The sequence below is a fragment of the Grampus griseus genome (genome assembly GCF_964374135.1).
Source record: "Grampus griseus genome assembly, chromosome: 20".
NCBI classification, from domain to species: domain Eukaryota; kingdom Metazoa; phylum Chordata; class Mammalia; order Artiodactyla; family Delphinidae; genus Grampus; species Grampus griseus.
In genome coordinates this window covers 9,528,858-9,554,279 of record NC_139014.1, presented here as the reverse complement: position 1 = coordinate 9,554,279, position 25,422 = coordinate 9,528,858, and the positions used below count along the sequence as shown (strand labels likewise).

The following is a 25,422-nucleotide window of genomic DNA, read 5'->3' as shown; positions in this document are numbered from 1 at the left end:
TCAGTCTGCCCTCTGCCCGCATCACTCCACTCAGTGACCCAGTTCCCAAATCTGATGAGCCTTTGCCACAACTTCTTTTCAGGATTGGACACTATTCACCCCCGTCTCCCTGAAGAGCTCTTCTTTTTCTGTCCCTTCAGTATTAAATCTGTTGGATCTGGTGAGCCCTGGATACCTAGATGTAGCCAGAATCAATCCACTCCAATCAATATTCCCCATTGTGTACTCAATATAGCCCGAGGAACATCTTTTCCTGGATATCCTACTGGCAAATTTGTGGCCCAGACAGAGTTCATTGTTTTGTCTGCCCTCCTCTTACCTGTGTCCTGCTCCTCCTGTGTCCCTCCCATGGCTGGGGGCCCACCATCCACCCTGATGCCAAAGCCAGAAACGTGCCCGCCACGCTCGGCACCTCCTTCACATTACTTCCACGCATCAGTGACAGAATTCTGATCTTTCCACCTGGCTGCCGGAAAGTCCACTCTTTCCCGTCCCCACTGCCTGGCTCTCAGCTTGAGTCGCCACCACTTTTCTCTTGGACTCAAATCGTCTTCTAACCAGTGCTCCAGCCTCCAGTGGACCTGCTTCCTGGTCTGCCTTCCTGGCCCCCAGGATAGTCCTTCAAGACAAGAAGCCCAGGCTTCCCTGGTGGCGCAGTGGTTGAGAGTCCGCCTGCCGATGCAGGGGACACGGGTTCGTGCCCCGGTCCGGGAAGATCCCACATGCCGCGGAGCGGCTGGGCCCGTGAGCCATGGCCGCTGAGCCTGCGCGTCCGGAGCCTGTGCTCCGCAATGGGAGGGGCCACAACAGTGAGAGGCCTGCGTACTGCAAAAAAAAAAAAGCCCTAATCAAATCATTCCCATCCTCAGGTTTCCCAGCACCTGTCACAGCTGTGTTGTTGAAAGGATGTGTCAGCCTTCATCATCCCGCGCTAACTGTTGGGACTATTAAAATGCACCTTGATGTGGTTTTTTGCTCTTACAGTCATAGAAATGATCCGTGGTTCACGTACTTTATTCTCCCTTCTTACGTGTACTGATCTGCTGTTTTCTGCCTTACATGGCCTCGGTTAGACAATTCCCCTTGGCAGAGACGGGTGGGTGTTGCCTTCTGTCAGTCCCGAATTCCAGGCCCCCAGGAAGTCTTGGTTGAAGGGGTAAGCCCGACAGGAGTGTGGTTGGTGACCGTGCCCTTGGACTCCTCTCAGAACGCGGCCAGCCCACCTCCGTTGATGTCCTTGGCCCAGAAGCCTCCTTGCGCCGTCCTCCCGACGCTTCTGTCTCTGAGCCCCTGCCCCCACCCCCCGTCCCCCCCACCTTTGTTGTTTTCACAAGTGAAAATATTTTGGCAGGTCTGGCGGGAACTGGAGCATTAGCTCCTCTATTTGAAGTGAAAGCCTGGACTGTGTGGCACGTGGCCAGCTGTCTTGTCGGGCGGCAGGGGAACTGTTTGTGACAGCTGGACACAATCAAGATCCATTACAAACAGATTTCAAGTGCCATTCACACACAGAAGAAATTGCAAAGCTTTAGCAGAATAAAATCTGGGGGTTTTCAAAGCAAGACAATGCCCCAGCCTCGGCCCATGTGAGCGGCTCGGTTTGCGTCTCTGCAAGCGCCCTTCCTTCCCCAGCACCACCTCCCTCCTGAGTGCAGGCTGGAGAGGCTGGCGGGGCTGGCGGGGGCTGCCCCCAGGCCCTGTCTTGTATTACTGAGGACACCTGTCTAAACCTGCATGGGGAGGGCTCAGAGGCTGGCTTCCGGAAGCGCCGCTGGGCAGCCTCGTCAGCCTCTCACCTTGGTCTCAGGGAGAATGAAGGGTTCACGTAGCAGTTGGAGGGTAAGGCTGGCAGGCCCAGCTGAGCCCATTCCTCTTCTGTGAGGCAGGTGTTGTCTGAGGCAACTGTCCCTCCCTCCCCGGCCCTGGCCTTGGTGGAGCTCTGAGTAGTGGCGTGTCGGGTAGCCATTTATAATTCTGTATGGGTGGGAGGCCTTAGGACGTGGTGCTTCCTGTGGTTCTGTTGGCCTCAGGGGACCGTGTTCCTTCAGCATGTGCGGGGTGGCGGTGCGAGTTGCTCCTTTTGCACATGGAGGGGGTATCAGTGTTCATGCAGGGAGGGGACACCATCCTCCCCTTTCTCACGAGACCCTCCAGTTTGCGCTGCCCACTTGGCCCCCTGCTGTCTCACTCATCTTGATGGGAGAAGAGAAAGGCAAGGAAGTAGAATCATTTGTTTTAGAAAAAGGAACCAGATGAAATATGGGCACAAGGAAGAACAGAGAGGTAATAGTAAAGTCCCTTGCCATGGTATCTTATATCTAAGCCCCCTCTAAAATTCTTATTTAAAACATTAATTTAAAATAGGTAATAATATCATATGATATCACTTATATGTAGAATTTAAAATATGACACAGATGAACTTATTTACAAAACAGAAACAGACTCACAGGCGTAGAAAACAAACTTATGGTTAACAAAGGGGAAAGGGCTTGGGGGAGGGATAAATTAGGAGTTTTGGGATTAGCAGATACACACTACTATATATAAAATAGATAAACAACAAGGGCTTACTGTATATCACAGGGAACTGTATTCAATATCCTATAATAAACCATAATGGAAAATAATATGAAAAAGAATATATACATTATATATATATATATATATATATAAAAATAACTGAACTTCGCTGTATACCCAAAACTAACACAACATTGTAAATCAACTATACTTCAATTAAAAAAATAAAATAGGTAATACATGCATATTGTGTTTAATTTAAAAGCTGTGTATTTCCCAGGGCTGCTATAACAAAGTCCCATGGGCTGGGGGGCTTAAAACAACAGAAATTTGTTCTCTCACGTCTGGAGGCCAGAGGTCTGGAATCAAGGTATTGGCAGGGCTGCACTCTCTCTGAAGAATCCTTCTTTGCCTCTTCCAGCTTCTGGTGACCCAGGCATTGCTCGGCCTCTCCAGTGTCTGCCTCCATCTTCACATGGCCTTCTCTATGTGTCTCTGTGTCCTGATCTCCTCTTCCTAGAAGGACACCAGTTATTGGATTTGGGCCACCCTAATGATCTCATCTTAACCTGATTACATCTGCAAAGACCTTATTTCCAAATAAGATCACAATTCACAGGTACTGGAGGTTAGGTTTTTGGGTTCACAATTCAACCCCTTTGAGTATTGCAGGGTATTTAATGAAGAGTCTCCCACTCCTGTTTCCCTGGCAACTGGCTCTCCTCCCAGAGGCAGGGAGGCCCCCAGTCTCCTGTGTGCCCTGTTAGCCACAGTCCACGCTTGCCCACTAGTTTGGGAGTCCCGAGAGGGCATGGCTTTCCAGCTGCTCTCTTCGCTGCTGTGTCCTCAGCATCTTGAACAGCGCATGGCACAGCACTGCGCCCTGCCCCCGACAAATATTTATCAAATGGCTGAACGTACAATGTAAATGTACATCACATGTTGATGTATTTTTGTTAGAAATGGAAATATATTATATACCCCTGTTCTGTCCTTGGTTTTTCCACTTCATACAGCTTGGGAATAGTCTCACGTCGGCAAATGCGGAAATAAGCCTCAATCTTTTGTTTTGTTTTGTTTTATTTTGTTTCGTGGTACGCGGGCCTCTCACTGTTGTGGCCTCTCCCGTTGCGGAGCACAGACTCTGGACGCGCAGGCTCAGCGGCCATGGCTCACGGGCCCAGCCGCTCCGCGGCATGTGGGATCTTCCTGGACCGGGGCACGAACCCGTGTCCCCTGCATCGGCAGGCGGACTCTCAACCACTGCGCCACCAGGGAAGCCCAGGCTCAATCTTTGAAAAGCCTGTGGGTGCTCCCTTGTAGGAAAGGGACAGGACCCAGTAACCTGTCCCTTTTTGAATACTGTTTCTGAAAAAGTTTTAAACATCACAGTGTAAGCACAGGAAAAAAAAAATATTTTGGGTTACCTCTGCTCAAAAACCTTCCAAATTCATTCTAATTTTTGAAATTATTATGTAAGGCAAGGATGACAGAAGGGAGACACTAACTTAAAAAAAAAAGTTCGTCAGGTGGATCAACCACTAAAAACAACAGACCACAGTGAGAGGCCTGCAGGGAGCCCCGACCCATTTTCTTTTTCTTTTCAATTTTTTTTTTTTGATGTGGACAATTTTTTAAGAGTCTTTATTGAATTTGTTACAATACTGCTTCTGTTTTATGTTTTGGTGTTTTGGCCACAAGGCATGTGGGATCTTAGCTCCCTGACCAGGGATCGAACCCGCACCCCCTGCATTGGAAGGCGAAGTCTTAACCACTGGACCGCCAGGGAAGTCCCTGACCCATTTTCAAAGTTCTTGATGTGGGGGAAGAGGTCTGGGGATAAGTAGCAGACCAGCAGATTGCAGACCCACGGCCAGTGCCCTCTCAGCTCCTCTGCTCCCTGCCTCTGGCTCTCCCTTTGAGGTCTCGCTATGCTCCAGGGGCTGAGGACACAAGTAGCAAGTGAAGCTGACCTGGTGGCTCCCATTCTACACTGTGACCTCTGTGGGCCTCAGTTTCCAAATCTGCGATATGGAGATAACAGCTCACCAAAGCCCCGGAGCCAGGAGTGTGAGCTAACAGAGGGTCTTTGACAGTGACTTGCAGTCAAGTACATTTTACATCCCTACCCAGTGCATTCATCTATAACCGAAACAAACATTATCCTTATGGTATGTGATGGACACTGATTCTATCTTATTCTATCTTCCTTTCATCTAATGGTGATTGGTTTCTCATCCATTCAGAGTCAGGACCTGCCATTGGAAAACACTGCTGTAATGAAATAATGTAAGTTAAGGGAATTTGTAAACAGTTAAGTACCAGGCTAATTGAAGTGATTAGCATTCACACCCGTATTCCTTCCCATCCAAAGGTACTGGGTTTGGGAGTTCAGATCATAGTGAGAATTAACCTGTGGCCTCAATTGCTTTTCTTCCCAAGTTTTGGTCATTGAACAAGAGTTAGGTGAAATCAGTGAAGATTAAACGGCTAGGTCCACCAGAATCAACCTTTTAGGAGTAAGATAACAATCTATACAAGGGAAATGTCTAATTTCTGGAACTGTTCGAAAGAAATACCTGCCTAAGGAAATGGAGACCATCTTCTTAGACTTTCCGGAGACATCAAGCTTCTCCACCAAAGGCTGGGTCAGACAGCTCAGCGGAGTAAGAGAGATGTTTGTTTGTGAATGTACAATATTCTTAGCCACCAGAAGGGTGGGCCAGAGCTGCACCCTGATGGAATGTAAAGATTAGGATCGCTTAGGGTGATATGTTGAAATCCATCCATCCATCCATCCCTGTGCAGAGGTCAAGAGGAAGACAACGACAGATCTGTCACTTCAGAGATCAATATTGGGTAGAAGCCTGGATTTTATAGGCAGAGGCTCCATTGTGTGGGTGGGAAACAGGTCCAGGGCACTGAGCTGTTTGCCCAGGTCACAAGGCTAATAGGAAGCAGATCTGGAAAGAAAGCCTAGAGTTTCATCATTCATTTATTCCTTTTGCATGAGGGGAAATTACTTTTCTTTGTTGTCTCTTGGGAGGCATATTTTAGGGCTCACCCAACAGGCTGCTGAGGAGGGTCACAACTCCCCCTGATGGAGACATTGCCAGGGACATTGCCAGGTCCTTGGGCTGAGCTCTTCTCCAGCAGCCCCTGGGTACAGCACGTTGGCTAGGTGTCCAGGGTTATGACCCCCCAGGGGGGTCTTGGACCATCCCTGTGTGATGTGTGATCCTGAGATTCCTTCCAACTGAGGCACTTATAATTTTTAGGGGTAGCACCAAACCAAGAGTGTATGCATCCAGAAGTGGCTAGAAAAAGTGGCATTTTCCTTGATTTTTCTAAATTAAAAATTGGGGAGGTGCCCACCTCCTGGTGAAGAGCTATTGCTCATGCTCCCCGAAGGGCAGCTCAGTTTACCAGTGGGAGGGGCTTGGTCCGCCCAGGGCAGACAAATAAAACATGTAAGGCACAGTCTAGAAACGTGTAAATTTAAGAGGCCCAGGAATCAAGGTCACCCAAATCCTGAAATGCTGGGAGATGAGGTGCCTCTCTTTGAAATTTGACCTGGGTAAATTCAGAGGACAAATAAAAGGAAGTATAAAGGCAGTGAGCTCATGACATTCACGGTGCTAAGGTTCAGACCTCAGAAATAATGAATTCAAATGCTCTGGTCTCTGACCAAGGACCGGCCGTCTCTGGCGGTCTGGGGAGGGCCGGACCTGCGAGGTTGACGTCAGCGAGGACCACCCTGCCCTTCAGTGGCCGGACACGACCTTGGGCTTTTGTGGGCAGCCAGACTCCGTGCTGTAGCCTAGGCCTGTGCCGCCCTTGAGAAATCCGAAACCCGATGCGCCCCTGTAGGCGGCCGGGGCGGGGCCTCGGGCTTGGGCGTGGTATGAGGCGGGGCCTCGGGTCGAGGGACCAGTCGGAGGGGCGGGGCCTGAGCGGGAGCGCGTACGCAGGCGCGGGCAGGCTACAGGACGCAGCCCGAAGCGTGGGCGCGCGGGCGGCGAGGGCGGGGCCGCGGGCCTGGCCGGGCGCGTGCGCAGGCGCGGGCCGGGAGACAGCCGCGTGCTGGGGTGTGTGTGTGTGCGCGCGCGCAGGCGGCGGGCGGGGCGCCCCGCGGGAGGCGAGGGGCGGGTGGCGGGCGCGGAGCCGGGGGCGGGGCTCCGAGACGCGCTGGGCGAGCAGGGCCAGGAGCTAAGGGTCCAGGGGCGAGCGGCGAACCCGGCGCGGAACCCGGCGCCGGCACCATGGACGAGGACGACAGCTACGGTCAGTCCGGCCCGCGGCCCGGCCGGCGGACGCCCTCTCCCTCGCTTCCTCCCTTCTCCGGCCCGGCGTCCTGCCGCGCCTCTGGCGGCTCGCGTTTCCCGGGGACTGTGGTGCCGGACGCGAGCCTAGGGCGGCCGGGCCGGGCGGGGACCTCCGCAGGGCAGGGGTCACCCGGGGCCCTGAGGCTGAAGGCTGAGGGGCGCTGAGGGGCCGGCGTCGGAGTGCCCATGTCTCCGCGGTCGGCGCCGGGGGTCGCCGGGCTCGGGTCTCTGGGGCCGGGTTCGTAGGACTGGGGTCTCAGGGCCTGGGGCTCCGGGGCGGGGGTCTCCGGCGTGAGGGTCTCGAGGCCGGGGTCTCGGGCGGGTTTCGCGAGGAGAGGGTCTCGGGGCCGCGAATTCGGGGCCAGGGTCTCGGGAGGGGGTCGCGGGCCTCTGTCCGGCGCAGGCCCGGTCGCCCCACAGCCCCGCCGCGGGCCCCGGCGAACGCTTAAGTTCCCCCCGGGCATTCTCCGTAGTTTCCGGCCCCTTAGGTGTTGGCAAGTTGTGTGCCCGGGTCCATGTCTTTGTTCAGAAACGAAAATGAGAAAACACAGGCAGCGAACCCGAAGTGGACAGGCTGCGACCAGGGGGTGCCATCGGGACCAGGACCTCGGCCAACGTCCACTCCAAGGCCCGGGTTGACGATCGCTGCCCGCCGTTCCGTGTGAACGGGCTGCTGGTCCAAAACGCCTCCGGGTGAAGCCCGAGGGGCGCGGAGAAACGCAAGTTTGCTTTCTCATCTGTGCACAGAGACGCGGCATAGTCATCACATCACACAGACAGGGAAAACTTGACAAAACTACCAGTTCCCAAATCCTCCACCAGCTAACCTTATCCTGGGAACTGTTGGCCATCGGCAGGGCATTCCTCCCTCAAATGGCTTCAGATCGCCGGGGTTTTAGAAGGTTCTGTGAAATGCTTTAGTTAATTTAACGTTTTATTCCTGAGAGATGAAAGAATGGCAGATAGAACAAGTGGTGAACTTCTGTGGTTTGGTAGCAGAGTACAGAGAGCACAGTTAAAAATGCTTGTGTGGCTAAAGGGAACCTAATCCTGCTTTATTGACTAATTGACATAGGTGGTGTTTGTTTCTTAAGTTCTGAGCGAGCAAGCTTTGTCATAGAGTATGTTAAAAGGAGACGGGTGAAGCATGTTGTTATGGTTTTCTGTTATTTATGAGTAAGTCATTGAGGAACCACTGACCGCAGAAAAGGTGGGTTAATGACCCACAACCCTGAGTGGCAGACAGGGGAAGGGCCACCACTTGTGGCCTGAAGTCCAGAGCATGTGAGGGATGGGTACCCATCAGATGTCCCCTTGTTACCTTCCCAGTAAAAGTAGTGTGTGCTTTTCTTCTGTGATTGAAAACAAATCACCTCCTGGCTGGTCCCGAAGGATTTTCTGGCTCCTCCAGGCTTCTGTCTTTCTGCCCACCCGGGAGAAGTCTTCTCCAGCTTTGCCTGCCGCTGTGCCTTCTCTTGCTGTTTAATTTCTTGCAGATCCCAGTGTTCTGCCAGGCTTTCTTCATGCCCTCTTCTGGTGTTCTTACCCACCGGGCGAGGCAGGAAGCTGTTGGTCTGGTTGCTTTTAACACAGTGACTGCTTTGCCACCAGTGGCATGAATTTGTGCTTGGACGGGGTGAATGGAAGCAGGGGATATTTGTTTCCTGTGGTTGCTGTGACAGGTTAGCGCAAGCTTGGTGGCTCAAAAGAACATACATTTATTATCTTATAGCTCTGGATGTCAGAAGTCCAGATTTGCTCTCACTGAGCTAAAATCAAGGTGTTTACTGGTCAGTGTTCCTTTCTGGAGGTCCTAAGGGAACGTCCGTTTCCTTACCTTTTCCAGCTTCTGAAGGCTGCCCACATTCCTTGGCTGGTGGCCACCTTCCATCTTCAGAGCCAGCAGGTAGCATCTTCTCATTTCTCTGACCTCTGCCTCTTCTAATTAGGACCCTGTGGTTCCATCGGACCCACCTGGGTATGGATGAGGATGAGCAACCTTGATTCTGCAGTGGTAATCCCCCTTTTGCCATATGTAGGGGTAACATGTTCGCAGGTTCTGGGATTGGGACAGGGACATCTCTGGGCTCCGTTATTCTGCTGACCACACATAAAGATGAGGAAGAAGTTCTTCCTTTCTTTCTCTTTATGCAATTAAAAAAAATCATGTTCTTTGTATTTTGGAGGAGCCAGAAATGTTGACTTAAAGAAGATTCCCCACCCATAGGGTTTACCACACAAAAAGTACCTAATAGCTCAAGATGATCATTTGAAGAATAAGGCTCCCAGTTCTTTAAGGGTTTGCCTTAGTCTCCAGAACTGTCCATTTCTCTCCTAGGTTTTACAGAGAATTTACCTCAGAAGATAAGACAACTATTCAGATTCCACATTTCAAAAGGAAGTGCGTGCTATGGACTCATAAAGCACATAGAATGCCAGGTCCAGGGGTTCCCTCAGAACCGCCACTGGTGGTTCATGAGTCAGCCTGGGACACTAGTACTGTTTTTAACATTGTATCTTTGGGGAAATGGGTTATGATTTCCAAGCTACCACCTTGGTATAAAAAACCTTTGAAACATAGCTCGTTTATAATAAGCTAAAGAAAGAGAATTAGTCTTAGAGTTTCTCTGTTCAGTGAAAGAGAATTTCGAAAACTCACCAGAAGGCTTTTCTTTTTTTTTTTTTGCGGTACGCGGGCCTCTCACTGTTGTGGCCTCTCCCGTTTGCGGAGCACAGGCTCCGGACGCGCAGGCTCAACGGCCATGGCCCATGGGCCCAGCCGCTCTGCGACATGTGGGATCCTCCCAGACCGGGGCACGAACCTGCGTCCCCTGCATCAGAAGCCCCAGAAGGCCTTTCTTGACTGCATACTCTTTGGTGTCCTTTACGGACCCAGAGACCACACCACTGAGTTTGTCAGCCCTCTCTGCTGTATACTCCCCGGAGGGTCTTAACTCCCTAGACCAGTGCAACGTGGTTCAGACTACACATGTGGTATGATAAACTGTCCTCTGAAGACCTATGTGGGGTGGGGGGGTGGGAAGGATAAACAAAAGTCATTTCAAAGCTTTTTTTTTTTTTGGAAAAATGTGGAATTAGGGATTTTCTGAATGCTTAATTGACACTTTAAGAAAGATGTTCATAATGCTTGTGGCTGGCTGGTCTTTATCCCCCGGCAGCTTCTTTCTAAACACTGTGAAATGATTGGGAGGTGTTTTTTTCCGGTCATTTTACCTTCTTATTAGATGACTGTACTTCCTGGATGTCACAATTCTCATTTGCAAAAGGAAGAGGTATTTTTGCCTTCGTAGGGTTCCCTGCCCAAGAAAAAACTCAGTGACTCTGTTCCTCTTTGTGACCTCTGAACTTGAGCAGACATTTTTAACCTGCAACCTGCCCCTTAATGGGCTTTCAGGCCCCTCTGAGATTGTATGTGAGAGTTTCTGTGAATGTGCATTTTTGGAGAGTCTTTAGCTTTAATCCGGTTCTCAGACGGCTCTGACTCTGGGAATTGCTGCTCCAGAGGTTGCCTGTGTGTTTGCCTGCCTCTCTCTTAAGACAAGTTGCGAGGTAGAGATGGGCGGGGTCCATCTAGTAGTAACATCGGAAATGTTAATGGTGATGACTCTGACAAAATAATCAAATTTCTGAGCATGGGTTCTTAAGATCGTTAAACTCAGCGTGCCGTTCAAGGCTTTTACTTCTCAAACACAGATCTTAACTCCTCTCGCTTTTATTAGCTTCAGGCTGATCCCTATCCTGCAGCACGAGGGAGAAGAGGTCTTTAAAAAATAAGCCTCTTGAGAGAGTGGAGATGTTGATCTTAACCAGGCACACCTGCCGTCCTCAGAAGATTAAAGTGAGGTGTGGGCAGTGACACGCATGGGCGCTGCCGCAGGATGGTGCGTGGGAGCCCGTGGCGTCTAGAGAGGTTTGCTGTTTCCTCTTTGTGCCTCCAGAACAAGCCTGGGGCCCGGTACCCAATAGAAGCAGCTCAGCAACTGTTGAGGGAATAACAGATTGAACCAGGTTCCATGTGGCAAAAGTTAACATTCATTGAGCTTGAATTTTTGTCTTCAACCCTCCGTCCCAAACAGAAACTAGAACACTTTGCTGATTGACCCTGTGCCAAACCAGTTTTCTTCATTTTTCTATGATATTGATGACTTTCATTGTTTCCAGGGTAGTTCCACTCTTAGTGATTTGCGTTAATTGAAAAGAATACAATTACATGAAGTCAGGGCTTTCTTAGAAAATCTGGAACATAAGGTTACCATAATTATACATTTTGTGGTCTTTAGGGTAGATTTCCAGGGGTGACGTTAATATGTCAGAGGATATAAACATTTTGAGAATTCTTTTTTTTTTTTTTTGCGGTACGCGGGCCTCTCACCGCTGTGGCCTCTCCCGTTGCGGAGCACAGGCTCTGGACGCGCAGGCTCAACGGCCGTGGCTCACGGGCCCAGCCGCTCCGCAGCATGTGGGATCTTCCCGGACCGGGGCACGAACCCGCGTCCCCTGCATCGGCAGGCAGACTCTCAACCACTGCACCACCAGGGAAGCCTGATTTTGAGAATTCTTGATGCGTGGTGCCAATTTGCTTTCCAAAAGGGCTGTATCAGTCTACCCTGTTCTTAGCCACGTATGGGGGTATGTGTTCCAGTATCACTGCAAATGTGCCACCGGTGAGGATTAGCATATGAAAGCTTTTTTTTTAAAAACTAATTTAATGGTTACAAATAGCACCTCATTATATCTGTTGATTACTAGCTAGGTTAAAAAAAATTTCTTTTGCATATTTGTGTATTATGACCTGGCTGTTCACATGAGATGATGGTTTCTTTATTTATGTACCTGAGATTAACTCCTTCTTTAAGGCCTCTGTTAAATCAGCTGATTTACATTTTTCTCACTCTGATATTTTAAGCGTGGGGAAAATATATATTTGTTCTGATTGGGATTTGGGTCAGATTTTGACGATTTGTAGAGTCACATACTTACCTTTCCTTAGTTTTTGTCTTAAAGATTGAAGATCTCTCAACCCATATATTGTCTTCTGGCCAGATACAAAATGTTTCCTTTAGGGGAGAAATTGCGAGTTAAGTGGCTTTTATTGGTTTGGGTTCAGTCTGTGGAATCTTAGGGTTCATACCAGCCTGCCCCTTTCTGAATGTCCTGGGTGTTAGTCAAAAACCATCTTGCCAAATAGAGTTTTTTCTTATGTATTTCATGCCTTTAAGATTAGGTAGTTCTCCAGTAAGAACTAGAAGGAGAGCGCCTTCTTATTCCAATGTGAGAGCAAACATAGAGGTTACTTGGCGGTGGAGGAGGGTGGGGACGTGTGTGTGTGTGTGTGTGTGTGTGTGTGTGTGTGAATGAGAGAGACATGAGGCAGAGGACGGAAAGCTTGAGCCTGAGAGCCGTGTGGCTGGTGGAGTCTCCACTCCTGTAGCCCTCTTCACCCCTTTCCTGCTCACTCTCCAAGACAAAAGTTGTGGACAGGGGACTCTGAAAGAAAAGCACTTTGCCCGAACCTGTCCGTCTGCTCCATTGCCACACTGCCTCTTGACTGTCTCTCTAATTATTGTCACTCAGTTTCAGTTGCAATAATAGAGGTCTGGAGGAGGTGGAAAATTATTTAGAAATTTTCAAGAAGTGAATCCCACGTGCTTTGAAACTGCTGGTAATGTTGTTTTCCTTCTCTCTTCCCATGGACTAAAAAAATGTAATATAGGGTGAAGGCTGTGTAGGGGATTTTTGTTATTCTTCATTATGCAAGATGCTGCGATGCTGCGTCTTTCTGCTTTTGTGGTGGTGAGATGGCTGTGAGCTGCTTCCTGTGAGGCCTGGCTGCTTTAGAGAGGGTCAGGATGTCACCTTCCTTAGCCCGGTGCTTTCTGTGTCTTCCACTTTTTTTTTTTTTTTTTTTTTTTTTGAGTCTTCAAGAAGATTTCTATGGGAATTCCCTGGCAGTCCAGTAGTTAGGACTCTGCACTCTCACTGCTGGGGGCCTGGATTCCATCCCTGGTTGGGAAACTAAGATCCCATAAGCCGTGTGGCATGGCATGGCCCAAAATAAAAAGGACATTTCTATTTCAAAAGCATGCCTTTATCTGGCATTGTTGCAGTCTATATTGTTTTTTTTGTTTTTTTTTTTTTTTTTTTTTTTGCGGTACACAGGCCTCTCACTGTTGTGACCTCTCCCGCTGTGGAGCACAGGCTCCGGACGCGCAGGCTCAGCGGCCATGGCTCACGGGCCCAGCCGCTCCGCGGCATGTGGGATCTTCCCGGACCGGGGCACGAACCCGTGTCCCCTGCATCGACAGGCGGACTCTCAACCACTGCGCCACCAGGGAAGCCCCTGCAGCCTATATTGTAATTATTAAAGTTGGGTATGAATGGAATTGGTTTAATGCTGTTAGAAAACTTTCCCCTTCAGTAGTCCTGAAACAGGCTTGGTTTCTGTGAGCAATTTATAAAGGCTTATTCAGTCAACAAGCACTAGTGACCACACCACGCAGCCCCTACTGTCACAGATGCTTCGAGCCGAGAAGGAGGAGACAGACGTGGAAGAAGGCTGTGAAGGAGAGTATTAGAGTGGATGTGACAGGTGTACAGGAAAACTCAGGCACACAAAGGAGAGCAGTTCTACCTGGGGTCGGGGTGGGACCGGATTGGGCAGAGGACAGTTCACGGAAGAGCTGGCACTTGGGCTGGATTTTGAGTTGAGTTGGTGCTAGCTAGGTGGATATGGCAAAGAAATACATTTCAGGCAGAGAGATTGAGCAGAGGCCAGGCGAATGGAGTAACTGGCTCCTGCGGGGAGCTGCAGATGGTTCTGTGTGCCCCGGGGGAGGACGGGGAGGGTCCTGAGGGCTCCTGCGTGGGACCCAGGACTTTCTTCTCTGTGCCACGAGGAACCATGAGGGGTTGGGCTGGCCTGTTTCGAGGTGATTATTTTGCATTTTGGAAAGATTCCCCCGTCTGGTGTGGTGCAGCTGGGCAGCGTGGAGCCCCTTTGGGAGCTGTTGCAGGCATCCGGGCGGGGTAGAGGATGGGGCCTGAGTTAAGGCAGTAGGGGTGGGAGGAAGGGGGGAACAAGCACGAGACTGAGTAAGGACCTGAAATTGATAGGATTTCGTTGCCAGAGTTTGGGAGGGACAGAGCTTCGAAGGACGATAAGGAAACAGGATGAGTCTTGGGGAGACCGACCACTTAGAGAGTGTCTAGACTGAGTGTGCAGAGTTGAACACAGGAGCTCAGGTGAGGACGCACTGAGTGGAGTCGTGAGGTTCGTACGGGCTCTCCACGGGGGGAGGTCTATTTAGGCAGCTGGATTAGGAACTGGAACTCAGGGAATTACCAACACACGAGTGGGAGTGGAAGCAGGGAAGGGGTGATGTGACATGCTGACTGAGAAGAGGTCCAGGGACGTCATCTTGGGCGTGCCACCGTTGAAGGGCTGGGCAGAGGAAGCAGCCCGAAAAGGAGACTGTGCAGTTCTATATATGTATATATAGAACTCAAAAAGAAACTAGATGAAATGAACAGGGAGGGGGCAGCAGCTAGAAGGCAATGCAGAATGGAGAGGCTTTTGTTTTAAATTTGGGGACACTTAAGCCTGTGTATAGACTCTTTTTTGAAAACTACTCTGAACCAGTCTTGGATTAAGGTTTTCATAGACCATGTGCTGTGAACCCGTGTAGGATGGGGCTCATATTTCATTTTGTCTGTTGAGGCTTTTACACACAGCAGCTGCCGGACTGCATGTGTTTGCAACCTTTTTAGCTTAAGTTACTTTCTCTTATGATCTCTGCTTCCCTGAAATACTTTTTCCAACAGCCCTAATGATTGAAATTAAGAGAGTGTTTTGATTTTTAGCTGTATTCTTGCATTTTCAGCTGCCTGCTTGACATTTCCCCCTGGGTATTCCATCATCTCAAATTCAGCATCGGAAGGTGACCTTCTGCCTCTTTCCCTTCTGCTCTCCTCTTCCAGACTCCTCCTCCCCCCCTTTTTTTTTAAACTTTTGTCCCCATTTACTTATCACCCCAGTTACTCAGGCTTGAAAAAATACTCTACTCCTTTGTCTTTCTTGCCTTCTAAATTATTTCCCGGCTGTCCATCATCTATCCATCTATTCATCCCATTTTCATTATCTTCTCTGTGTCGGGGCATTTGCTTGATGCCGAGGCTATGAAGAATTTTAAAATACGGGCCCTGTTTTCAAGAAGCTCACAGTGTAGGGGGGGTTGATGAATTGAAAAATTTCAATGAAGAATATATGACAGATGCTCTGATGAAGATATAAACAAATGCTGTGGGAGCCTGGAGGGTTCTAGTTTTCAGTGTGTTTTGGGTGAGATACACTTTTGAGTAAACCACCTAACTTTGGGATGAAATGAGGTGGGAGCATTGCAGAGCATGTGTTACCACTATAACTATTTTTGCAGCAGCAGTTAACTGCTTGCTGTGCATTAAGTTCACTGCTGAACATCTTTTGTACATTCTTATTTAGTCCTCACAGTAATCCTGGGTGGGAGGAACAGTGGCCGTGCCCTCTTAACAGGTGACAAGATAGAAAGGTTAAGAGATTTATTTATAAAAGGTGACCTGGCTGATGAGTGGCAGAGTTGGCACTGGAACCAGATTTCTCAGACTGCAGAGCCTGTGTGCTCACCACTTCTGCTGCCGGCCTGCTTGTTCTTTTTTTTTTCTTTTGAATTTTAGTATAGTAATTTACAGTGTTGTGTTAGTTTCAGTATACAGCAAAGTGATTCATTTATACAAATATATATATTCTTTTTCAGCTTCTTTTCCATTATAGCTTATTATAAGATATTGAATATAGTTCCCTGTGCTGTACTGTAGGTCCTTGTTGTTTATGTTTTATTTATAGTAGTGTGTATCTGTTAATCAAAAACTCCTCATTTATCCCTGCCCCCACTTTCCCCTTTGGCAACCATACGTTTGTTTTCTGTGAGTCTCTTTCTGTTTTGTAAATAAGCTCATTTGTATTATTTTTTAGGTTCTACATATAAGTGACATCATATGACATTTGTCTTTGTCTGTGACTTCACTTAGTCTGATCATCCCTGGGTCCATCCACGTTGCTGCAAGTAGCCGGCTCATCCCTGTTTCCTGTTGTCTCACACCCCTCTCTTCACTGTTACGTGCTTATACATGTAAACGGTATACATGCCTTGTATACTTTTTATAAACTTCCTAAACTTTCTGTTTTTCTCCTGGAATTAGGAGTTCCAATTCCATGAGTTCCATGTCTTGATACACTTTGGTTACTTTTTTGGTTAAAACCTATGTTGCAGGTTATTAAACAGATGTATATTGAAAGAGCCCATTGTTAATTTTAGGGTTGAGATTTGAGGGGTTAGGCAGATCATACAGTTAAGCCTGTTTCTTTCTCCTAGTCTGTTGGGTTGTGTTGGCTTCTCCTGGGGCCTCTGGTAAATGGGGGCTGGTGTGGCGACAGGAGTCACGCTCCTGGCCTTTGAGGGTCCCCTGGAGCCATACACGTCCTATGGTTGGGCAGCCAGAGTTTATATGCGAAGCCCAGGTAACCAGGTGAAGGTTAATACAGGAGTCCTGCCTCCTGCAGATCTGTCCCGAAGCTGGCCTCTCAGCCATTTCCAGGCGCCTCCTGGTGTGGCTTCTCGCCTTTCACCCCTTAGGACAAAATAGAAGAGCCTGTTATGTAGAGAACAAATGTATGGACACCAAGGAGGGAAAGTGGCGGGGGTGGGGGTGGGGGGGTGGGGGGTGGGAGCTGGTGGTGGTGGGATGAATTGAGAGATCGGGATTGACATATATACACTAATATGTGTAAAATAGGTAACTAATAAGAACTGCTGTATAAAAAAATAAATAAAATTCAAAAAAAAATAAAATAAAGAGCCTGTTGAGAGAGGAAACCCAACAGTGAAACAGGAGACTGCTGTGGTGGCACGGTATTTCTTCAGGGGAATGATGGTACCTTCCAGCATCACCCCCCCCCCCCCCCCGCCACTGCTGCTCTAACTCCGTAGTTTGTGCCTCCTGTCAGGGCCTCGTCCGTACGACAGTCGCCTAGAGGGGTCACCGAGGATTCTGGAGCAGGACTTCAGCTTTGCAGCCTCAAAAAGACTTTTGGGGCCTAGATTCCTAAGTGAGCGTGCTGATTTATGACGGTGTTTGCAGGAGTTTTTGAAACCAGCCTTTGGTCGTTTGACTGCTCTTAGCCCAGCTGCGGGAGCGCCTGCAAGAGGGCTGTAGTTCAGGACACCCAGGCAGCCCAGGACCCCAGCGTCCTCATTCTCACGCCTCTTGCTTTTCGCCTCCTAAGTCTCACCTCCCCTGGACCATCACTCTTGTGTCAGGATGACACCCAACAATAAAGTGGGATTGAAGCAGCTCCTGAGCACCCTGGGCTGTCGTCTCAGAGTCCCAGATCTCGTGGTCACCTTAGTGGCCGCGTCAGGCACGCTTCCTGCCTGGAGTGGCTCTCCTCCTTCATGGTGACTTTTACCGGTGGTGGGCAAGGGTGACTTCTGCAGCTGATTCAGTAACTTTGACAAACACTTCCAGTGATTTCCCCCAGTGTCCAGACAAAGCATGGAGGAAATGAATTTCTGAAAAGATTGCAGGGTTGGAATTGAAAGATTATTTTGTGGGTTTACAATATTCTCAGAGAAACAGGGATTCTGCCCTAGCCTTTGTAGTCTAGCCCTGGAGGCACACCTTCTGGGCCATGGTCTCCAGGGAGGCCCTTGAAGACCTCTACACCTCTGCCCTCTCCACTCGGCCCACTGCCTGCTGGGATGCTTCCCACCCGGACATCCTCGTGATCAGTCCCCTCACTTACCAGCCTTGGTTTAGGTTCCCTTCCTCCCAGGGAGGCTTACCCAGATCTGCGTGCAGTTAATTAAGCAGCCTGCACTGCACGCCTCTGCCCCCCAACTCTGCTTGACTCCCACCCCCTTCCCTAGGCACTCATTGCCTGCTACCGATTACGTTTATTACATGTGGCTGGTCTCCTCCAGCTGAAATGGAAGCTCCATGGAGACAGAAATCTTCATCTTCTGTTACCAGACACAACCCAGGTGCCTAAGACTGGGCCCGGTACACTGTAGACTCTGAGTTTGTTGATGGAATTGTTGAGTCCACACTCTCTCTCGCCCATCTGGTTTTGATGTGGAAACTAAGGTCATTGAAATTGCTCCTGTAAACTTGCAAGTTGTTGTTGAAATTAGAATTTACCCCTCTTATCTCACACGTGCTCTGTCCTTTTTCATTCTTCTGTGTTTTGTGGTTTATTTGGGGGCTTGGTTCTTGCTGCAGCTGGTTGTGGTATAACCAGTTAGGAAGTTCCACACTACTGGCTTGCTGCAAGCGTTATGGGGACGCTTTCTATGCGTGCAGAGATTTCAGTACAAATCTTAAAAAAGGGATATTTGGACAAAACATGATTATTCTATTCTTGAAAGATGAGTGAGACGAAGAAATTCTTTAAGAGGGCTGACGTAACCTACAGTAAGGTGATTTCTGGTGTGAGTCCACTTTATTTTAGGAAGTATTAAGGTATTAGACAAACGTATGTATCTTGACAAGGATTAAAAATATTCGGGATTAAAAAAATCAGGAAAGCAACTGGGCATGTTGGTAGGATGCTGCTTTGACCTGGATCTTTTCTGGACATGCCCTCAGCACCGTAGAGAGACAAAAGAAGTGGCTTCACTATATTAGTTTCTTATGGCTGTTGTAACAAATTATCATGAATTTAGTGGCTTAAAACAACGCAAATTTATTTTATTGTTCTGGGGGTGGGTCACAAGTCTGGAATGGGTCTCAGGGCTAAAATCAAGGTGTCAGCTCTGTTCCTTCTGGAAGCTCTAGGGGAGCCTCTGTGTCCTTGCTTTTTCCACCCTTTAGAAGCCACCTGCATCCCTTGGCTCGTGGCCCTATTGCATCTGTTTTGTTTTGTTTTATTTCTCTCATTACATCCTCAAAACCACCAATGACTGATCAAGTCTTTCTCATATCTCATCACTCTGATGCTGACTTTGCCCCACTTCCACTTTTAAGCCCTCTTGTGATCACGTTGTGCCCACCCAGGTAATCCAGGATAATCTCTCCATCTCTAGGTCAGCTGATTAGCAACCTTAATTCCCCTTTGCCGTGGAATTTACCAGATCCACATGGTCCAGGGACTAGGGTTAGGACATCTCTGGGGGCCGTGTTCTGCAGACCACATCACCCTAGCGCTTTTGTTCCTAGGCTGTTTCTCATGAGGAGGGACCTGTTTCTTCTTGAGGAGATGTTCCACGTGAATAGGAAGGACTACAGTATTGTGTAGGCTTTTTCTAGTTTTGTCAAGCATTTCTTGTCCTAGAAGAGCGTTCCTCATTCAGCACACATGCAGAGCAGCAACAGACTCTGACCTGTATGTCCTGTTCTGCTCCTCAGCAGCCCTGTTTGTCTTCAAATTGCCGGAACAGAGAAGGTCTCCAGCCAGAGGCTGTGTTGTTGCTGCCCGTCCTTAGGAACGTTTTTGTACTTACCTTGGTAGCAAAGAGAATTTTTTTTTTGGTTTCAGGTAATGGAAACATCCCTGAACAATGGAGCTTGATAGGAAAAAGGAGTTCATTATTCTAGAGGAATATATTGACATGACATTGTTCGGTGATTATTTTCCCAGTCATCTGCCTTGTTTCCTCACATCACTTGATGGGCATCCGTGTAGAGGAAGCAGGCTAGGTGTGATTACTCTTTCACAAATTCGTGTTAAAGGCTCATTTGGTTTGATTTCCACCCTGAATGGATTTCGAGGATACAAAACTGAATTTTTGGCTAAATACTACTGTCTTTTCCCTTTTCTGATCTTGCTGTTATCTCTCATTTTCTTAAACATATGAACGTGTACATATAGCGTTTTCATAAGAGGAATTTAAACTTCTACTTTAAAAAAATTATGAAAGTAACATCCTTATGGTAAAAACACAATTGATAGAGACAAGCATGTAGTTAAAAGTCACTTTTGACTTTTAAAGGGGGTTCTAGGCTCTAGGAAGTTTGCACGGTTTTAGTTCTCCGTGTTATCCCCAAGGTCAGTTGATTTCCACCCAAAAATAGGTTACACATCCCCCGATTCTTGCCTGGAGCCACAGAACTGAAGAAAACAGTCTCTGTGAGACTGAATTGTGATTGGAGATTTGCCGCTTGGAGAAAATAAGTTTGGGACTGTTTGAACGCAAAAGTCGGGTGATCTCGCACGTAGAGACCGCGTGAGCCAGGATGTGTGCTCCTGCATTGCTCTGGGACTCAGGCTGAAATTACAAAAGTATCAGTAGTCTGTTTAACCTGCCCATCTGAGTTGGTAATCTAGTAAATAGGGGTTAGAATGGTGTGTCCACGCCTGGCTAATCTACAGAATCGCCTGTGTCAGTTTAAAAGGCAGTTTACTCTGGGGCCCCACTCTAGCCATAGCTAATGGACCGGGACCCTCCAGGGTAGGATCCAGGAATGAATGAATACATACATACATACATATGTACACACACGTACACACATATTTTCAAGAGCCTAAATTCGAGGATGTAGAAGACCCGCTCTCAGGAAGCTTGCGCTGCTCTCTTCGGGGTCACGTTGCTTGGCCCTGCGTTAGAGATGGTTCCCTTTATTTCCTGTGTTTGTTTGAAATGATGGTGTGAGGATTTGTGTCAAGGATTGTAGGAAGGGTTGGCTGAGTGTTAAATGCATTTTTCCAAGGTAACCATCTAATTGATGTGGTTTTGCTTTAGGCCATTCAGAATTCCCCTTAGAGGATTTTGAACTTTCAAGCAGAGGTTTGTAAGAAGAGGCTCAGCAGATCAAAGGAGCAAAAAATAACCAAGCTTGGGTTTTTTTTTAAACTCCTTTATTATAGCCACCAAGTTTATATGCCTCCCCACTTCAGCTTCCCCAAGTGTCTGTGTGGTTTTAGTTTTGCTCCTTTTAGAAGACACTTTCCCTGTGTGTTGCTCAGTTGCTGGGCAGCCCCTGGGCAGGCGCCATCCTGGAGCCCTGATCTGCACAGCAGAGGAAGTGACCTGAAAAGAGCCTTCCCATGTCCCACCTGGGACGTGGATTGCCAGGCACACGAGGCCTGTGGAAGGGCCGAGGCCCGCAGTCACCTGCCAGAGCGTCTTCGGAGGAGCTCTCAGCCTCTCCTCAGGGGTTGTTGGTGGATAGGCTGGCTGTAATTGTATATGCCCTCTTTAGCACTTTGGGCGAGCTTTGAAAAGTTAACATTATGGAAAATTTCAAACACATGCAAAAGTGCAGGGAAGAGTGTAACGAACTCCCATGGACTCATCACCGTGAACGTGTTGGTATAGTTTTCTTTCATGCATATTCCTACATGTCCACCGACCTTAAGTCCTTTTTGGAAAATGTAGGATTTAAAAAATAAGCTTAAACCTCAGCTTCCATCTTAAGAGACTAGCCAAAAGGAGAAAATGAAATCAAAGCAAGCAAAAGGACAGAGAGTATAAAAGAGCAGAAATCAATGAAGTAGAAAACAGAGCAGCTGCTCAGAAAAGTGCCCACCTTGAAGGGAAGTGGATTAGCAGAGAGAAAGGGGAGGACATCCACTCCATTTATCACATGTTAGCAGTCTGGGTATATAGTGCTGAGCAGGCATGAATGGCATGGTAGAAAGAGCACTGCACGTGTAGTCTGGCCTGGCTTCTGGGTCTGGTACTGTCTCTAATGGCCCTGTGATCTTGGGCAAGTCACTTAGCATCCCCGCGTCCCCTGCAAAGTGTAGACAGTGGTATCTTTCCTACCTGCCTTGCAGGGTTGTTGCAAGGGCAAATAAGAGAGTGCATGTGAAAGTAATTTACATAAAACAGCTGCGGAAACGTGGAGTGTAAGATTTGATAAGGAGAAATTTGGAATTACTAGATAAACTGAAGCTTGGGGGTTATATGTCTGGATCTTATTAGCAACAACAACAACAAAAAGCTTAAAAACTAGTTCCAGTCACTCTGTGGAATGTTTCGTAGCTTTTTAAAAAAAAACATAAGTGTTTTTCTGTGCCATTAAAATTTATATATGGATGATTTTTTTGGTGGCGTCTGCCAGGGAAGGACCCCATCCTCACAGAGGACAGCGGGAAAAGCAAGAGTCCAAAGGAGGGGCTGGAGGTAGGTGGCAGGCCTCACTGGGTCAGAACCAGTCAGTTTATCACGTGGAGCCCAGCAGACACCGGAACCCAGGCTGGGGCTGCTGCTTCCCCTACACCAAGTCCCACAGGGTGATGGGATGAGCCCAGACGATGGGCACGCTTGAATTGGGTTGGTCTGCAGCCGAGGGACCAGGGCCCCAGGGCTTAGCACCTTCCACAGCAAGCAGCAGACAAGCCAGCCCTCCCCTGGGAGCCAGCAGGTCATGCTGCTGTCTCCTTGACCAACCAGATGTGACAAAAGACGTGTGGGGATGCTGGGGCCCTATGGTGGCCTGCCTATGCCGAATGCAGTGTAATGTGGTGGCGCCCCAATTTGATTAATTGTCCTCTCTTGTTGGTCATTTAGAAGTTTCCTCTCTGTTCCTGTAGCAAATAACCCTGTAACATCATTGTTGGTAAAACTTTGCCCACATTTCTGATTCTTTTCTTAGGCTAGATTCCTGTAAGTGGAATCACTGGGTCAGTGACTAAAAACTGTTTTTAGTCTCTTGATATGTACTGTCAAGTGATTTTCCAGAAAGTTCTGTCACATTTACGTTTACATTTCACACTAGTATATGGTGATATTTGTTAATTTATCCTTCCAAACATTGAATTGTTTTTTTGTTTTGTTTTGTTTTTGCGGTATGGGGCCTCTCACTGTTGTGGCCTCTCCCGTTGCGGAGCACAGGCTCCAGATGCGCAGGCTCAGCGGCCATGGCTCACGGGCCCAGCTGCTCCGCGGCATGTGGGATCTTCCCGGACTGGGGCACGAACCCGTGTCCCCTGCATCGGCAGGCGGACTCTCAACCACTGCGCCACCAGGGAAGCCCTGAATTGTTTTTTAATCATTCGTTTTTTGATGTAACTTTTAAATATTTTTTTCTCTCTCTTCTCAGTGTTGATGGGGTAGCTTTATTCTAAGACCTTGCCTAGTGCTCGTATAAATCAGAATGGGAATTATAGCAGCTTCTTTCCCAGGTCATTTCTTGTTAATTTAGTCAACAGATATTTATTGAGTACCAATTAGGAGCTGGGCACTCTGTGGGTCTTGGAATTTAGACGTGAACAGAGTTCTCAGGGACCTTGTATTCTAGATGGAAGGAGAACTTTGACCTTTAACCAAGAAAAGGAGCTGTTTTTTCTGGGTATGTTTCATCCAGCTGTATTCTCTGTTGAGCTCAGATGAGGGTTTCTTAAGAGTTAAGTTAGGGTGAGAACTCATCTGCTTCCCACCTTGTGTTTACTGGACACAGGCCAGCTGTTGAGCTTTGTGTTCCTGACTTCTCAGCACTCCTGTGTCCCCTTGTGACTGAAAAGGGCTTTTTATAGACATCTTCGTCCACAAATTGTGTTAAAGACTTTTGAAAGTGAGTCTACACAAACCACGATTTAATTCTGAACAGATAGGTTTTAGAATCCTTTTCTGTACAGATAGGGAGGACAGTGCCTGTTTAGGGACTCTCTGGTAGAAAGAAGCTTAAACTTGGCTTGATAACTTTGTCTTTTAATGCTCTTTCCAAAGTGCATTGTTTGGGAGTTCCCTGGCAGTGCAGTGGTTAGGACTCCGTGCTTTCACCGCCAAGGGCCTGGGTTAGATCCCTGGTCAGGGAACTAAGATTCCACAAGTCGCGTGGCGCCGACAAAAAAAAAAACAAGAGCAAAGCGCACTGTCATGAATTTTTCATCAGTCAGCCTTAATTTTTACCCTGGCCACCTTGTGCCTTGGGCAGATTATCTGTCTTCTCTAAGGGGCACAGACTTGGGGGTAGCGACACAGTCGCACCTGCCTTGCAGGGCATTGTGAAGGGTCCAGTGAGGTGCTCTGTGTACATCAGTCAAGGGGGTGACATGCAGCAGGAGCCTGGGGAGTGTCTGCTCTGAAGGCCATCGTCAGCGGACATTCTGGAGGACTTGGTAGGGCCTCCACAGCAAACTAGGATACCAGCGTTGACGTTGAAACATCTTACTTAGTGATAACAAGTACATTCATTTCCATTTATCTTTTTGCTACAAACTTTTCTGATTCCCCCTTATTGTGTTTAAAAAAATAACTTTATCGAGGTATAATTTACATACAATCAACTGTATCTATGTGAAGTGTACAGTCTGATGAGCTATATTTGACAGATTTGTACACCATTGAAACCACCATCACCGTCAAGATACAGAACATTTCCATTGCCATGAAAAGGTTCTTTACGTCCATCTGCAGCCCATCCCTCCCTCTACCCCAGGCACCCTGGATCTTTTTGTCACTACAGATTGGCTTGTGTTCCCCAGCATTTTATATAAATGGAATCATACAATGTTTTCTCTACTGTGTCTGGCCCTCACTCAGCATGAAGTACTTGAGATCATTTTTGGGATGTCAGTTTTTTCTGTTTATTTCTGAGTGGTGTTCCATTGTCTGGATGGACCACAGTGTATTTATCCAGTCACCTGTCATGAACGTGTGCATTGTTTCTGGTTTGGGGCCATTGTGAATAAAGCTGCTGTGAGCCTTCATGTAAAGTCATCGTGTGGACATGTTTTCATTTCTCTTGGGTTAATATCCATGGATAGAATGGTTGGCTTGTATCGTGGGGTTTTCCTTTTCTCCTAAAAAACGTTTTATTATATGTAAAATGTAATAAGGAATGGTATGTACAAATGGTATGTAACTAGTTTTAAAATGTCTTAGAGAAGCTTTTATTTAATGTGAGAATAATATGCAGATCAGTGAAAGTATGTTTTAATATGTTATCATTTTGCATCAATCAAAAAAAATACTGGATTTTCCTAGAAAAAAAGTGACGTAAAACTTGAAACAATCACAAAGTAAATGCAAACTTTTTTTTTCTGTTCTTGTACAAAATCACAATTTTGTACTTACTTAAAATTGGAGAGAAAGCTTCACACAAAAATATAGAAGAATAAATTCTTGCAGGTGGGCAGATGCACCCAGGAGCACAGCAGAATCAGGCGTGAGGGCAAGGTAGCCCTCAGGAAGGTTCTCTCAGCATTGTGTGCCTGCGTCTCCTGTGCTTTCCCTTTGCAGAGTTGCTCTGTGTGTCTAGGTAAGCTGCTCCCTGGTAACTCGTGGCTTTTGTCCATGATGTTTGTGAGACAAACACAACGTAGACAAGCCTTCGATGGTCACTTTATTCCTCTCCCCCAGTGTAGCCAGAGGATAGGCACCCTGTCATGTCATCAGCCAGGCCTTTGCCACCCACTAGATTGCTTGCACCACTGCCACTCAAAGTGTAAATCTTCTTTTAAAAAGGGGGGAGCGAGTGTTAATATTTTTTTAAAAGGGATTATTCTGTAAAATATTTTTAGAACAATTCTGTTGTTTAGGGGGTTTTGGTGTTTGAACTACCAGGCAGAAAGTCTT

General features: G+C 47.8%; 1 protein-coding gene across 1 annotated transcript in view; it reads left to right on the top strand.

The window, feature by feature from the left end:
- The first annotated feature begins 6,704 nt into the window (after positions 1-6,704).
- The window catches only part of CYTH1 (cytohesin 1), a 78,674-nt gene continuing 59,956 nt past the window's right edge, over positions 6,705-25,422 (top strand). Inside the window, exon 1 of the mRNA XM_082678393.1 lies at positions 6,705-6,806. Within this exon, the coding sequence (XP_082534519.1) occupies positions 6,785-6,806 (22 nt within the window). The 5' untranslated portion in view covers positions 6,705-6,784. The remainder of the gene's footprint in view (positions 6,807-25,422) is intronic.